The sequence below is a fragment of the Centruroides vittatus genome, unplaced genomic scaffold, assembly GCF_030686945.1.
Source record: "Centruroides vittatus isolate TY-2023 unplaced genomic scaffold, ASM3068694v2 contig_577, whole genome shotgun sequence".
Taxonomy (NCBI): domain Eukaryota; kingdom Metazoa; phylum Arthropoda; class Arachnida; order Scorpiones; family Buthidae; genus Centruroides; species Centruroides vittatus.
Window position 1 is genome coordinate 1,546,389 of NW_027122345.1, and position 18,527 is coordinate 1,564,915.

Here is an 18,527-nt window from a genome sequence, read left to right on the forward strand (position 1 = left end):
CTTATCTTTACCAAAGAAAAATTCCTACAAAAAAATTTGATTGTCATCCAAATTTCTCATGATTTTTTACTTGGCACAATTTGTTTTACATCTCAGATGTTTTTGTTTCGTAAAATATTAGTCCTACCATCAATCTTTAAAATGGAAATGACTTTCATTTGTCCAAAAAGTTACAAGGCTATCTGTCATCCATTTCCACTACTACAGTTCACATGATTTTCATTAAACGAATTGACACAGATGCTATACATGGATAATTCTTTGAGGAAGATATGATGTTTGTTCCAAAATTTCCAGATTGTGCCTTTTTCTTGGGAATCATTTCATGTAGCATGCTTGTATAGACCATACCATATTTTACAAGGCTTCATGGACAGTTGAGGAAGATTGGTGCAAATCTCAACATCATCTTCTGAAAACTGCCCTATATCATTACAGTAGATGGAACCTGGCATTACCAATACAACACACAAACCAAATCGGTGGCATAGCTTGGGTGTCAGCTGCCCGGGGCAAAGGAAAATTTCGCCGACCAGGGCGGGCCGCCCCATTATGCTATGCCACTGAACTAAATGACAAAGTGCAAGTCATAGATCTTGGATCACAGCCATTAAAGACAGTGCTGATTACATTTTATGATTTTTTCTGAATTTGTTTTCTGAGCCCCAACTGTTAATCAACAAATCCACACATGTTTACAGTGATTACTGCAGAATGTCTTTTGCCATTGCCTTGAACTTTATCGGTCCTGCCAGTGGTACCTTCTACATGATAATGTAAGACCTTATACTGCCCTTTTTGTGCAACAGTTCTTGGCTGGAAAGGTCACAATGCTTTCTCGTCTCCTACTTGCCTGATATATCCCTGTGACTTTTTACTTCCCTGTCTAAAACAGTCCATGAAAGATAGACATTTCAATATATATGACAATGGGTTGTGTACACACAGCTTAAAACCATTACAGAAAATTTGCAGGGCTGCTTTGAGAACCTTCCAACACTTGTATCCATGGCATCACTATGCAAGGAGACTATTTCAAAGGCACAATCTATTAGGTTTCATTTATGATGTACATTCCTGAAAGACTCACTTGTCAGACATACTGGAAAAATCTATGATGATATCCATATGCTTTGGCCAAATGTTGAGATAAAGATCTCTCTGTAGCAGAAAGTTATGTGAATAAAGAAATGTAATTTTTTCTTTTTTATTGTATTCTCATCCACACAGTCAAAAGTCTCAGTTTGACTGTGTGGATAACCCTCATACATTTGATGATTATACAAATGTGTTTATTATATACAATTATTTGATCATCCAATTAGTTCAAATGTTTTATTTCATACCATTTTAAAAAACATTGCTTTTTGCATATTATTATTCATATTAAGCTAATTCATAATCATATTTGTGAATGATAAAATGGTCAAATGTATTAAGTAAAATCTTGTCAATTTTATGGGATGTTATAAACTTATTAATTGCAGCAATATTTTACTGACAAAGATTTAATTATGAAACACATTGTTTTTAATTATTTGTCTTAAAGTTTAGAATAATTCTTGTTAGTATGATTTTAATAATGGGTACATTCCAGTATGCATCTGTTTCAGCCACAACCAATGCATCAGTGAATGGTTTAATAGGCTTTTAATGTAATGTCTGGCAACCTAACAAAATGGCAGAAGCAGTGCTATATTGGCATTTGCAAATTTATTTTTCCAAAATAACTTTGGGTTAATACAGATTAGTAGTAAAAATGGTGTTAATAATATACCGAGGAGGCATTTTACTTCATCAGAGTTTACCATATCCACAGCTCAGTGAGCACATTGTATGTCAGTCACTGCACCGATGAACTCATTGGTGAATACTGGAACACATTTTAGTACATTATGGTTCACCAATGCACTATTTGATGCATACTGGAATGTACCGGTACTTAATTAAAATTTTTATATCTTCCTAAATATGAATTTTCTTAAAAAAACAATGCTAACTTAAAAATTTGCAATTTCCATGCACAGATATTATTATTAAATTAAATTTTAATAGGTATCAGTTATGAATTAGTTCCATATTAAAATTTTTTCTTTTGTATATTTTTGTGGCAAGGAAAAAATTTGATTTCATATTTATTATGAGGAGAATAAGAGCATGTTTCAATCATATAATGTAATCTTAAAATGGTATTTAAATTGAATTAAATAATAAATTGACTAATCTTCAATTTTCATTATACAATACAAGCACATAACACACAAATAAAGTTAAACTTTTTTATATAACATGCATCTCTTAATAACATACAAAATCCCTCTAAGGATGCAATGGTTTAATACTTACCAAATGACTCATCTTTTAACAAACAATTTTATATACAAGACGTGCATATATAATATATGTATTCACAATTATTTTGTATCCCTGTCATATGCAAACTTTGCAGAATTTGGCAAAAATGTACAACGATTTATCTTCGGAGGCAGTCTTGTAAAAGTATAAAGGGGATGATTGCATATGTCAAGGAACATATTTTTTTTATTTGCGAACAAAATAAGACTATAAACAAAACAAAAGGAAATAGTTCTTTATACAAAACAATATATTTTATGCATAATTTCATTAACTCAACAAACATTAACAACTTTACTTTTACGTACAAAAAATAATAAACATAAAAAAAACAATGATTGATGATTTTCTTCAAATGATAAGACAATACATTCTTGGCACAAATTATATATTACATAAATTCTCTTATGGGACCAAAATGATATTTTACAATTTTATTTATGCTTTATATATATATTAAAAAAGAATAGCATGAAGGAAGGGCTTGTGCATTGTATCAGGAGAGTGGTTATTCAATGTACATAGTACATACTGTACAAATGAAAGCTTGTATTTGTAGATTGCAATTGGAATTATTTTTGTCAGCTCATGTGACTGAATTTGAATGGAAAACTGGTTCCCAAATTACCACTTTGAGTTATCTATATCTGTTAAGTCCAACAAAACTGATCTCATCCACTTTCAGGTGATAACCAAAATGAATCTTTATCGGTCGGTGGTAGCATTATTGTTCCATGTGTTGCATGCCGCATTGTCCACAAACGAGCTGTTCGATCAAACGTATTGCGATCATCTACATATAACCTGCCAATTTCTGGTTCCATGCACACATGGCAATATGGATCAGTCAATAAAGATTGAATACTAATAAGTACCTAAGGAATAAATAAAACATATAAATATAGTTTACACAATACACATAAATATACAACAAATATAAATACTTTAATTAAAATTTTAAATAATTGAGTAAATATTTTTAAAATTTAAGAGTTTTATATCAATCTGTTTAGAGGAACATGTACAAATTAATAATAATAAGTTGAAAAGTATATACATACATACATACATTTTTCAACTCATACATTTTTCAACTATTAAAAGTATTTAAAAATAATTTTAAAAAATAAATATTTTTCTTTTGGATAAAATGAAGAAGGTAGTATCCTTCCATTTTTATTAAATAGAAATAAAAAGATATTTTTCATTTTTGAAAGAAGAGTTATTAAATATTTGAGTATATATCAATGCATACTTTATTCTAAACATTAAAAATTTGTATTAAATTAAATCATTGCAATTATAAATTATTATTTATTTGTTTAAAAATGTATAAATTATTTCCATTTTAAAATTTTAAAAAAGTTTCATTTTTTATATAGAAAGTGAAAATAATTTTTAATATAGCTATTTTTAAATTTTCAGATGTATAAAGTTTACAAAATTACAGCATTATTTACTATTATTATTCTTAACAAAATAACAATTATCCTAAATTTTTCCATTATAATTCTAACTCCACTGTAGCTTTTTTAATTATTAATTAAAAAAGCTGCAGTGCTAAAAATTTTTAAAATACTTATTTGATTATAAGTTTCAACTGAAAAATAACAACTGAAATTAAATATAATTCATGGTTTGTTAAATTATACTAATTTTATATTGTGTAATCTAGGAGAATATGAGATTATTTCATGCAAGAGATAATTCAAAGATCAGTCTCCATTGAACTTTATACATTAGAAATAGAAATCAAAGTAACAGACAATTTACGGAATAAAATTCTTTATTGTGCAATACCTTTGTAACCAATGAATGGATTTCAATAAAATTTTCAGAGCAGATTGTGTATATACAATCTGTTCAGTTGCATGGCACTTATTATGACACACTTGGAATTAACCCATTCGGGGTTAAATCAAGCATAGAGATGTGCAAAACAGACCCCTCCCAAATCATCTCCTTAATTAATCTCTCTCGTCAACTGTCTTAATTATATAAGAAACCTTGTTTTCTTTTAGAACAATATCTAAAATTAATGGTGACAACTATGCTGTTTATGTAATAATGTGCAAAGACAACATTTGTGTTTTGTGGCTGGAATTACACTATAATTTAATAATGTGCCTAGTATAAACATTCTTTATAAAATGCTGTCTTTTACTAACAAGGTTTGATTATTTTATAAAAAATCTTTCCTTACACTTACTCTATATTATAAGAATAAATTACAATACACTCAAAAAATGTATTATTCTTATAAAATACTAAATTTATTCATAATTAAACAATCCATCCAAAGTTTTGATTGGTATCTTCTGAAAACAGCAATCTTTGTAGAATAATCCCTTCATGAATAAAAACTTCAAATGACTATCTATCTAATATTAAAGCCAAGCAATTACTGAATTATATTGGGATATATTACTATTATTATTATTATTAATCATATCTAATACAGTGGGATCTTGCTTAACGAGCACCTCGCATAATAAGCATTTCACCTAATGAGCAAAAACAAATTGTAAAAAAATGACTCGCTTAACGAGTGATGTTTCACATAATGAGTGACCAGGAGAGAGAAAGTTCCAGATTGTGCGCATGCTCCATCAGTCAGTGTTTAGCACTCATTCTGCTAGCATCTTAGTGTCACTTGTGATCATACATTTCTCCAAACTTGTGTTCACACATGAGCCGCTCAGTGCACACATCGATTAACTCCATAAAACGAAAAGTTGAGAAACGCGATGATGTAATGTATATTGTTTTTTAAAATTCCTCTGATAATATGAATTCAAATATATAATGTAGAATGCATAATTGCAGATATAGCTTTCATCTAACGGTATATAAAATTAATAAGAAAGAATAGCCAACAAACAATCGTCAGTAATGTTACAGTTTTTATGTGACTGGTGGAGTTAATCGATTTGGCAACTGAAAAAAGTAATAAAGTTAAATTTAGTCTTTACATTTTTAAGTTTTTTATTACAGAAAAAGTTAGTTATTATACATTTTTATCACAGCTTTTCCATAAAAATGAATGTTGGCAGTTCGGTTATAATATAATTTTTGTAATTAATTCATAGCAGCTTTATGTTAGCGGCATTATTCTTTGGGATGATTCAGCAATATTATAAATAATGTCTTCTTCATCAGCTGTATGCGAGGATTCGTCATTTCGATTTGTTGACAAGTTCTTATAGTAATCGTGTTTAACAGGAGGAATGAATTTTAGCAGGTCCATCATGTCTCTCCATTTTTCCTTTGTCACAGTTCTACCTTTAGGATATAATAAAGGCTGATCTATATTTTTCAAACTTTGCGGTCTACCCACTAAAGATTTTCTGATATTAATGGCTTGAAATTCTGTATCTTCATTATAGTCACATTTGAATTGTATGAGATAGGGTTTGGACCTTTCTAACTTTATCCAGCGTATTTTAAGCCAATTTACTGGAAGCCCTGTGACGGTTACTTTTCTGTTAATGATAGACTGTTCTAAAGGTTTTGTTGACAAAAAATCTTGGTGAGTCATTTGGATTAGATGAAATGGCGCTTTCTTTTTACATGTTTTGATTATATGGTACCAATCATCTGGTGAAAAAATGTTTTGATTTTTTTTTTCGCACATGACTCAATAATGGCAAAATCTGAGTCATTGGGCAAATAGCTGTGTCCACTTACCAAAAATTTCATGTCAATTGATTCAGCTTTGATTTCCGTGCTTTGAACAAGTTTCAATAAACTTAAGACGGTTTTAATATTTCTGTTTTGCCCGGTACACGAATCCGAATATGTTATTATTTTTTCGAAGTTTGCAGCGTAAGTCTTTATGTACTTTATTAGACAAGATGAAATTTCTTGAGACCCACGAGATCCTTCAGTTTCTGGCCAAACAAACATGTGGCTTATATTTTTATTGAATTCATGACATCCAAAATTATAAACATATAAATTTCGCTTATAATAAGCTACGGATGTGGTCAACTTGGGAAAGGCTAAAGCTTTTTCCAAGTCAAAAGAAAATACGAACAATTTTTCCGATGTTGCCATTCGATCGGCAGCCATTTGACTGCGAGCCCGTTCAGCCTCTTCTAAGTGAGTTTCCTTTTCAATTTTCGCCATCTTAATTCCCTCATCGTCTGAAGATTGAATTTTTATTTGAAAAGCATCACAAGTTTGACACGTATCCTTTGATGGCTGTTTAAAATGTAAATTAAATTTTGTAGAGAACACATTATAGTAATATTTTTCTTTCACTGGTGCTACGTTTTCCTTTTCACATTCTGTGACGTATAGTTCATACATCTTCTTAATATTTAAGTCAGGATTTAAATATTGTCGTCTTGGATTATGAGCTCTGGTGTAGTGACTACTGTAGGCTGGAAATGACTTTATATGCTTTATAACATTTGTATCATCTATTTTATTGCTTGCAGCGCGGCCTTTGCGCTTATCAATCAAAGATGTAACTTGTTCTTTAGAACAACAATCGTATATCCGCCCGTCACTCACCTGATAAGTGTCTCTAAAATATTTTTTACAAACGGGAATATCAAGTCTCTCTTTTCGAAAGTAATATGTAAACGAATGTGATCTTCGTTCTTAGTTTCATTCGTAGGGCGCCTTCTTTTTATTTCGTTAACTTTGATACAACCTCTTAAGAAAATATTTTGGTCAAGTTGACTATGTAAACTATAAAATTCTTTCATGGCAGCCTCTCTCTCATCCGAAAGAATTTTTTGATTGCAATTTTGACGGCATCTGCATTGTATATCGACAAATGTTTTTGCAGGTATTAATTTTCCTCCCCTATTCCTGTATGCCAAACCCTTTATCCTGTTATGCTTTTGTAAATTTCGTATTCATTTAACAGGATTACGACTTCTTTTCCTCCTAATCAATGTGTTTGTTGTGTTTGTACTGTTGCAATCCGATGAATCCGAGGAAAACGATAAACGTCTTCTTGGACCAGACTTTCTGTTGATAAATCGTATTGAAGAATCATCACTGCTTTCCTCACTCACATTATTAGTCTCACTCATCTTGATTATAACGGTATAATACAGTCAAACCTGTTTTTATGCGGTCAATAGGGACCGCATAAAAGAAGTCTCACATAGAAAATAACTCAAAACCGTACGAAATAAAATTTATTGACAACAGATGTCAGCACTTGACTGCATTGTCTGGTCTATCGTCTGTTTTACATATTTTTGTCCAGGTGGTGTTTTGTTGACTTTAAAAGTAAATTATTTCATTTTTCGCATATTCATGCAATAATGTTACTATAATAAGTTCATTTATGCTATAATAAGTTTATTTAGCTATAATAAGTCAACGTGAGACATGACGAATCGCACGAGACTAGTCGCCAACTATACCGCACAAATAAAAAATCGCACAAAAAAAGAGCGCATAAAAACAGGTTTGACTGTATTTATTTCTTTAAAAACAATCTGGGAGTAATGTTGAAAAGACTAAGAAGTACACAGTAACATTCAGCGTGCGAGATCACTGCTATACTAACTACCGTTTGCATTGTGCTTCTTTTTATCTGTTTACCGATGCGATTTTGTTACGAATATTATTGAGAGGGAGAGAGCATCTTCGGCTGTTTAAAAACAAATAAGCGTCGATGCACGGCCAGAACAGATACAGCGTTACTGAAACGATTTACATTAGAGTATGGAGTTAATCGAAATGGCTTCTGAAATAAATTACTTATTATTCAATGGCCAAAAAAATTTGCCATTTAACGGTGCTAATCTTTATTATTCAGGAAAGTTATTATAAATATAAAAAGTTATGACTATACCAAGGACTTTGACAGTTAAATTTAAGATTTTTCAAAAAGTGGAGTTAATCGATGTGTGCACTGAGCGGCTCACATATTACTTATAAACATCAACAACCATAGCCTGTTATATAATAAACATGCCAAACAATATGTCAAATTCTTGGGCTATGTAAAAACTATAATTAAATATTAGAAATAAATTAATTTGACTAGAGGTAGGCAGTTATGCTGCCATCTTGTATTAAATTTAATGACCAATTCTAAATTAAATTTTAGAAATGTCTAAATTAAAAATTATTTATTTATAATTATTACATTAAATATGAGATGGAAAGAATAACTGCCTACTTCTAGTCAAATTAATTAATTTATAATATTTAATTATAGCGTTTACATAGCCCAAGAATTTGGCATATCACTTGGCGTGTTTATCTGACATTATCTGTGACTTTTTTTCTTTTCTACAAATCGAATTCGCATTCCAGGTTGGTTCATCCATGCTAGAAAAAAAGATGATGATGATTCACGCTCCTTAACAATGTATATTGTATAATTTTCTTTGAATAAATGTTATACATAAAATATTTGAGTATTTTTTTTGGCATGGAACTCATTATTGTATTTTACATTAATTTATATGGGAAAAATTGTTTCATTTAACCCTTTCCCGGCCAGGGTACCGATCTGTCGTAACCCCAATTCTTAAGCAAATCGGCCAGGGTACCGATTCATCGTTACTCTGGTCAAGTATCGATAAATTTTACAAAAATCGATAACAGATGTCAGCACTTGACGGCATCGTCTTGTCTATCGTCTGTTTCACATATTTTTGTCCAGATGGTGTCTTGTTGACTTAAAAAATTTTAATTAATGGTTTTTTTTTCTTAATTTTTCCATTTCCTGGTAATTTTTTATTTCATTTTTAGCATATTTATGCAATAATATTACTATAATAAGTTCATTAATGCTATATTAAGTTTACTCAGTTATAATACGTCAACGTGTTATAAATATTTAAGTTGTGACCTTCAGTTGTGATATTTTATATATTTTTTTAATTTTTAATTTTTATTTTAATTGAAAATATCAGCAAATGTTACATGTATTGCTACTGGTAATAATATATTTATTACAAAAATATATAATCCCATTTAATATGAAGTGAATAAAGTATATTAGTTAATTATATTAGTTGATAGCAGAATAAGGTTTTGATTTCAAACGAATGTTTGATATAATGTGCGATAATTTCACAACAAATGAACATACATGCATAAGTGTTATATCGAATTGTAGAAAACAATATTCTACATCATTCTGGCTCAGTGCCTATAAGAATGAAGTAACCAGACAATGTTAAATCTGACAAAAAGTAACAAATTTTCAAGTTTGAATGTCAGTTATGACATATTATTATTTTTTTTCTCAAATTTTTCAAATAAAATTTATTGAAAAATGTCTCATTTAAAACTAATTATATTGATAAATATATTTGATTTTTTTCATATGAATAAAATTATAATTTAATTTTTGGTGAATTTTTAAAGTAATATTACCTGATTCACCTATTTTGCCCTTGGCCGTTTTATGAAATAAACGTGAACAAGGGGGCATGGCAAACGGCAGGCTAAGGGTTATGAGTGTTTTGCATTACGAGTACAATTCTGGAACGAATTATGCTCATTAAGCGAGGTTCCATTGTATACAAATTTCAAAGTGTTTTACAATTAATTAAAAAATGTTTATCACACTAAAATCATACTTAAACAAGTCTCAATTTTATATTTTCTGTTTATTTTTGTAATAAAATTACATTCAAATAATAAAACATACCTTTGAAATTGTAAGTGCAAGTGTCCAATTATGATGAATTGAATCAATTCCAATATCACCATGTCTACTTATATTTGGATGAAATATTTTTGTAATAAATCGTACTACTGGTGGTTTCATTGGATAACTAAAATATAAATAATTATCATTTTAAAATTTAAATAAAACACAATGAATTGAAAATACTGTGTACAGTTGATATTGTATTTTAAAAATCAAACTTTAAATAGAATTAACTAGTTAATTATGATACCATTGAATTAATTAAGATTTCTAATGTTACAAAAAATAATGGTATTTTTACAACATTAGCGAGGTTATGGCTGAAGAATTCAACATATAAACGTGAATGTCGGACGTTCAGCAGTGCCTTCCTGTAAGCCCAGAAGTTTGACAATGGCATTTGGAATGTCAATGGAATCATGCTCAACATTCCAAATGCCATTGTCAAACTTCTAGGCTTACAGAAGGCAGCGCTGAATGTTTGACGTTCACATTTTCGCAAAAAAATCTTTGGCTGCAACCTCACTATTAAGTGAATATCTTGACAGACAAAACAATAAAATATATGTGATTGTGAATTCATAACCATTAACTGCATAAAAAAAAAAAGTTAGTTTTTTTAATGTTGACCTCAAAAATGTAATACTAACGTTTATGAAGTTTTCAAGACAAATTTGTGATAATCATTAAACCACTACACGCTAAATAAAACTATGAATTTGCCTTTTTTTAGATATTACATAAATATTTTTAAGCAAGTCCCAAAAAATAAGGACAAATTAGTGTCCATCCCACAGTGCTACCAGACACACTCAAAAGACAGACATCTGGCCATCCTGAATACAATGTATTAACATTTCTATAAAATTTTGAGTTCTCAGAGTACAGTATACTCTTGCTAATCTAGTCCCTAATAATTCAGCTTCTCAATTATTTGGCATACAACCCAGTGGGATTGCCAAAGAGCTTCCATTTCCATGAAAATGTTATCGTGTCACACACCTTGTTTATCTGTTTACTCAAGTTTCATTTCTGTGAACTGTATTGTATGTCAGAATGTCTTATTTGCTCTCCTGCCTCCAAAAAAAGAATCAGTACCAAAGGATAACAGGTTACATCATTTATTGCCTTTAGGGAAGCTTTAGGTCTAGTCACAAGTCTCCAAAGAAGGTTCATGCATTTTCTCGTACTGTAACACCACCGTTGCACTACCAGTAAGATACTGCAAGAACTGCAAAACTGCAGAACTATGACTAGTTAATTAACTAGTCAATTGAGAACATAATTTATTTTGAAACTACTAAATAGAAATTTGTTCATAATGTCCACTTTGTTAGTAACTGTAAGGATTTTTATATTTTAAATTATAAAAAGAGTATTTTCATTTATTTTTACACAAGTTTACATTTTTTCTAACAGGGAAAAAAGCTTACTACATGCACTGTGGGAAAATATCTTTTAAAACTGATAAAAATTTAAAATAAAATTAAGAAAAAAAAAACACAAAAAGATTTAGGTTTTTTTTTCTAGAAAATAATTGGCAAAATTGGCTTCTGTAATTTTACTAATATTCCACTGTTATTATCTATCGGAAAATATTTATATCGCCCATTTAATTCATAAAGTAGTCCAAAATATTTACAGAATATCATAGAATTAAGTCCAATGCAAAATTTTTGAATTTTGCATAGTTTCTTCTACAAATTTGTATTTTCCCATTTATTTTCATCAATTAGTACTATAAAATTGTGGAATAATGACATGACAGAATGGCCACCTTTGGAATATCCAGCTATATTTGAATATCTTATTAAAAGTAGTCTATGATTACCTAGTAAGAAATACTTAATTATAGAAGTCTTGTCTCTTATAATTATTTTTCAAGTGGTAAAGTAACTGAAATTTTAATTACTGAATTGTCACAAAACATTTGTGTCCTTAAGATAAATGTACAGCCATCAGAAACCTTATCTGCAAGTAATCATCTTGTATGGACTTGTGTCTAATGATGGTAAAGTTATTTATCTAGATGGATGTACTGTATATGCATGGCTGGTTACCCATTCTCTTCTTAAATTTTCATCACATGAAAATGAATGTAACTGGAATGGTCAAATACATGGACAATCTTGATGCATCATGTTTTCATGTGTTTCGCATACAGCTTTAAACCACTTATAAAGAATTCTCTGGCTATTATGCCAGCCAACCACTGCACAATATCTACCTGAACTAGTTTTATAAGGCATGAAGCCATTAAAAAACTAAAAATTACAGACCTACACTAATGACTAGCAGTATCTTAATAGCTGCAAAGACATAGCCTTGTGTGGCAGAATTCAAAACATGTTCTGGAATCTTGTGGATATACTCTCAGTCATCTGGCATTCCTCTGTGTAAGGAATGCCCAGATTAGCAAGTATCTAATGTATTTGAATGGAAAAATTAGGAAAACATGACATGTTTTCAAAGAATTCACAGAACTTTCTACAGACAAATTTTGTAATAAATATAATATTATGCAATCTTTAATCATTTCAAATATCTTACCTATTTGCTTAAGATTTTAGTGCAAAAATAATTGGATATGTTACATAATTACATAAAACATGTCCATGAAGTTACATAATTAAAATTTTTCCCAAAGCAAATTTCAATTCCCTAACAGAAAGTTTATTTTTACTTAACAATGCTATTTTTTATAAACTGATATTAAAAGTATTGTCTATGAAATTAAATAGAGAATTATTATATATGCATTTTTTTTAATTTACTAAAAATTTTTAGTCAATTTAAAATTTATCAAATTAAAATAGTTATTTTAGTTTGTAAAATTTCGTCGGATGATAATTTATAAGTTAATGTAAAAAACACGTAGTCTGTCCAAAATATTTTTTGAAAACCACCATTTATTCTAATCACGTATTCTAGAACACCTTGGTGACCAGACTTTTTTTTTTTTAAGGCTACTGGGCCGTCAGGTTAAAACATTCCTTAAAAAGTATCCAATTAAAACAATAAAGTAAAAAATTGGAACTGGTGGGTCTTACAGACATCTTGAGTTCGTCCTGTTCAGATAGGGAATTTCAACATTTTAACAGCACACTCCTTCAGTGGATATAAAATGTTGAAATTCCCTATCTGAACAGGATGAACTCAAGATGTCTGTAAGACCCACCAGTTCCAATTTTTTACTTTATTGTTTTAATTGGATACTTTTTAAGGAATGTTTTAACCTGACGGCCCAGTAGCCTCTAAAAAAAAAAAAGTCTGGTCACCAAGGTGTTCTAGAACACGTGATTAGAATAAATGGTGGTTTTCAAAAAAATATTTTGGACAGACTACATCTTTTTTACATTAACTTAGTTATTTTAGTTTTAAAAAAATTATTATTATTTGTTGTTGCATTTCTTTTATTTTTATTATATGCAAAGACACATTAAATTGATTGTAACTACAGAAAAGATTAAAAGTTAATATGAAAAAATTTGAGGAGAGAGAAAAATGTATTTCCAGAAACATTTTGAAAAAATAGTCATAGAATGAAATTATGATTTGCAATATTTAATTTTTTTATACCAAGTATCAAGAATTACTCTTACTATTTTCAAAATTTATTACTATTACTTTTTGACTAAAAATATTTATAGTAGTGTAAATTCATTATTTTTCTTCTAAAAAAATAATAATTTTATATTAAAAGATAAAGATTCATTTTAAAAATTAAAAAGTACACTCATGACAAAAATATGAAAAAACATCCTAAGTTTAGAAACATTGCCTGTGTAGAGAACTGCCAACCATCCTCCACTAAACTATATTGTCATCTCACCTTCTCTTTATTGGGCTGCAATTTGAAAAAATTGTAGCCCAATAAATTCCCACTGTGTTCCTTAATCTCAATAACAGAGTTAGATAGATGAAAGACAAGACATGGAAAGCTTAGACACAGGAGGCCCCAATTAACTATACATACAAACTTTCAATGCAAACTGGAAGTCACACTATTTTAATTCAAAACTTTTTCCCCGAAAGGAGTTAATAGATGACCGGCATGACACTATTGTTAAAGGAAAAGTATGATGTACAGGGTCAAGCCACTACTAATTTAAGTTAGAGAGCATATATTTTAAATTAAATAAATTTAAAAAATATGATTCAAAATTGCAGCCTGGCATTGTGATGATGTCACAATAAATAATTGCTCATCAATAATAGCTTCCTTTTTTAAATATGATAAATATTAACAACATAAAATCATGATCAAGCAAGTTATATAATTAAATTTTATATTAAAAAAAATTTTCTAAGTTAAATAATAGAATAATACAATCAAACTATCTTACCTTTGAGGAATTTGTAAATATAAAAAGAACTGTCCACCTTCATATGGACTATCAATAGGTCCTGTTATGCTTGCTTGCCAATGGCAACAAGTTTTGTCCAATGGTTTTGCATCAATCCCTTCTGGAGGATCCGACTGCAAAGATTTGAGTTCATTTTTTAACCTAACAGTACGCCAAGAATTATCAATTGGAGGTGGCTGTGTCTGAAATAAAATTTATACAATAAGTTGTAAATATAACTTTAATTAATATTTCATTTCTTTCCTGGAATTCTATTCTTAGTTTTTAAATGAAGAACAAATATATTTTCAAATAAATTGATTTAGCATCTAATCAATATTTGTTAATTAGTCTTCACAGTTATGTCAAACTGTGCATATCAAAATCAAAATGATTTTTAATCTTCTGAATGGCATAATTTAATATGAAATCTAAATGTTTTGCATATAAAACATTAAATTTAAAATGGTTCTAGTAATCTCGTTACTATATAGCAGGGGTGGGCAAGCAAGAGTTCAGTGGGAGCCGAAATGTAGGTTTTGCAAAATGCATGGGAGCCACAGTTCTGTACTGTCGTGGCGGATAGTATGGTAAGGTGCGCAATTTTATTATATAATATAAATATAATATAAAACAAATGTTGAAATTTTTTTAATAAACATATTTTCACAAAATTATAAAAATAAAATTGTAAAAATAATAATAAAAAACAGAAATTAACACTTTCAGCAAGAGCCGCATGTAACTCAAAAAGAGCCGCATTTGCCCATGCCTGCTATATAGTCTAAATAGTAATTATGTTCTTATAAATGTTTTAGTATATAGCTTTAATATTTAAGATTTTCTGCTGTACATCCTTTTGGTTTAAATTTAGCAATTTGAAGATAGATAGAAATAGTCAATAAAGGATTCTGATAATATTTATCTAATTTCTCACTCTTTTATACCACCTGAGACCTCTTCATACTTTGGTAAATTCTAATACAGTAGAGAGTCGTTTATCCGAATCAATTGGGGACTGGGGTTGTTCGGATAACTGATTATGTACAAAAAAATATATTAACCCGTCAAATGTTGAAATTTTTCTCCATTGCGTGTCGCTTTGTGTTGAATTTTCATCGATTTTAAGCCTAACGAAAATTTTTATAATAATAATCGAGGCTATTGTATCGTTAAAAATTATTTCTTTATTTTGTACAAACAAAATAAATATATTGAAAAATATAAAAACATAAAAATTATACTTTAGAAGTAAATCTAGTATCAAAAATGTTTGATTCAGCATGACACAGTCCGACTGGAAAGCGTTCAGATAACCGACGTTTCGGATAACTGGTGTTCGAATAACGACACTCTACTGTATTTATTTTTAAAAAATTCATAAAATATTCTGTTCCTACATTCCCACCCTCAAATTAAAAGATGAATTTAATAGCTAGGTAGAAATCAAAGTACAGTAAAACCTTAATTTAATGGATCTTGACTAACAGACTTAAGATTTGATGGACAAAATTTCTGGTCTTTATGACACATGTTAAAATTCACACCCTGTTAACTGCATATAAAGAGAATTTTAAAATGAAATTAACATGTTATTTTTTCAAATTCAAAAGTCACTGTTCCTAACTTCATGCCACAACAGGAGTCTCAATATATCATCATCCAAAAACAAATAGACAAATAGGACATTTTTTTGTTTTTGTCAAATTTAAATTTTGTTTACTTTTTAAAAACATTTATTTATTTCTTTAGTTAAATACAATTAAAGTGTTTGTTTATTTTAATGTAGACTGGATACGTGTTTATTACAGTCTCATAATTACATGGAGTACGTAACCATTATTACATATAGAAGACTTTTCTGTGAAATTAAACTTCTCACACACACTTATTTTAATTATACAAACATATCTACATAAGTAAAAACACATTAACTAATTTGTCAACTTTTTTTTAACAAGTGCATTTGGAAACCTACTTTATTATATAATGGACTTTTGGCTTTAATGAACACCCTCTTGCCCAAATTAGTCTGTTAAATCGAGGTTTTACTGCATAATTTTTATCTAGCTATTATATACATAAATTTCTGCATTATATTCAGGAAAGTAAAAAAGCATTTAAATTTATATTATATAAAATAGGAAAATTATAAATGATATTAGAAAAATTCTATAATGTCACCTGTTCAGACATTTGATGAAGGCACAACAAACATGGTGCACTTTCTACACTGTAAAAATAAAACAAATTAGAATCTAATAGAAAATGTATCTAAGTTATCTATTTTAATATTTAGTTCACTATTTTATATTATTTAATATTAGAAATGAAATACAGTATAATTTTTATAATATAGTAATCAGAGATGATAGAGTTAAAAAAATTATGTTATTTCAATTATAACTTTTTTAATATTTTAGCTTTCAAATATTTTTGTATTGCAGAAAATGCTAAAATAACTTCTTAAAATTAAAACATATAGCAATATATTTTAAATATTGATTCAGCACAGTATGCCAAAGTTAATACAGTTTTGCAGAAAGATACTAACTCATATTTAATTTTTCTAAAGAAAATCACAAAAGTTAAAAAAATAATAATAAATAAAACATAACTTATTGATCTGAACATTATAAAATTCTCAATTTAAATATCCTTGTTAAATTACAAAATAAATTTTCTGATATTTATACTCTATGGTTAACATTTTTCTGAAAAACTGCCAAATTAACTTATAAGGTATTAATTCAAAGTTATAGTAAATATTAAGAGGTTGTATTTTTAGGCTTTATTTTTCTAAAAATACAAAATGCATTTTGATCTGCAATTGTGTCAGATCCTTTTGACAGTTTATATAAATGATAGTGATGTTCTCTTCTCTATTAAATGCTTTTATTTTCGAGCAATTTTTTTAATGGGATTGTATATACCTGAACATGAAAAATTATTCTATGTTGGTTTTAATAGATACTGAAAAAAATATCTTTATACTTTTTCCAAATCAGGTATCATATTGTATTGTTTCTTTAATGAAAATAGAAAGAAAATTTCTGTTTGAAAGATAAAAAAATCTTGAAATTTGTTTTAATGTAATAAATGTCATAATAATACAAACTAAATGCTTTTGGACATTTTTTTAATGTTCAATTTCACAGTCCACCCCTAAAGAAAGCAAGTACACACAATTCTTAGCATTCAAAATACAGTCTATGTCTATTAATATGATGTTTATTCCATTCAAATAAAAAATTTAATGTCAGAATCTTGATATTATGAAATGTACTTTTGAACTTTTAACATCATCATCTTAACACCTGGCCAATTATGACAGAGACTTAGTTGATAATAGAGGACTTTAATGGATGAGAAAATGGATTCAATTTCCAAAAGGTAGATATAAGTTATTGATAATGTTAAACTGCTCAAGCACCAAAAGATCAATGAAAATGATTACAAGTTAATAGCAGTTAAGAGAAATAATTATATATTTTAAATGAAAGGATATCAGATTTACCAGTGAGACATATTTTTCTTCCCCCAATTGGGAAATGTGTATCAGATTTTATAATTTGTTTGAAATCCTTGTTAAATATCAATGTGAGATTACTAGTTCTAAGTATTGATGCATCTGATCATTTTCTAATAGTTATTTGGCTTGATTTTTCTCTGAGTTGTAAAAATCTATTTCAACTTCCTGGGTCATCAAATAATAATATGATGACCCAGGAACGTATTTATTTTATTGAATTTTTACACCAATAGTATTGTGGTGATTGTATTGATATGGCTACGCCGGCCAAATCCTGTAGAAAAGCTGTTCTGAAGTTATGCAGGACTTCTTCCAAACTGGACTTTCTTGTTAATTGCTGTTCACTGGGGTTATTCCCTGCTTCGATTTATAGAATATGTTTGTCTCCTGACTGCTCTACATTACTACCAGTAGTCAGACGCTTGTGTTTGAAAAAAGCGATAAGATTTGCTAAGAGAAAAAGGTATGCATTGGTGGACAACACTAACCGATTGAAAAATTATTTCTATGAGCTTAACCCTGACATCCTGACCAGGATCAATGCAAGCGTCATCCCATTGGCAGACTCTGTTACTAGGAGACTCAGGAAACATCATAATAAGAAAATAGAATGGCTTTCAATGTTCCAACACCGGAATCAATACCAAATACAGGG

The 18,527-nt window shown here is 29.0% G+C and overlaps 1 protein-coding gene across 3 annotated transcripts in view; it reads right to left on the reverse strand.

Moving 5' to 3' along the window:
- Window positions 1–2,265: 2,265 nt before the first annotated feature.
- Window positions 2,266–18,527, reverse strand: part of LOC136979100 (uncharacterized) — a 64,287-nt gene continuing 48,025 nt past the window's right edge. For all 3 annotated transcript variants that reach the window (XM_067275017.1, XM_067275018.1, XM_067275015.1), the window contains 4 exons: window positions 16,525–16,573; window positions 14,341–14,543; window positions 9,992–10,118; window positions 2,266–3,230 (listed from right to left, as the gene is read on the reverse strand). In XM_067275017.1, coding sequence (XP_067131118.1) covers window positions 3,027–3,230; window positions 9,992–10,118; window positions 14,341–14,543; window positions 16,525–16,573 — 583 coding nt within the window. In that variant the 3' untranslated portion in view covers window positions 2,266–3,026. The remainder of the gene's footprint in view (window positions 3,231–9,991; window positions 10,119–14,340; window positions 14,544–16,524; window positions 16,574–18,527) is intronic.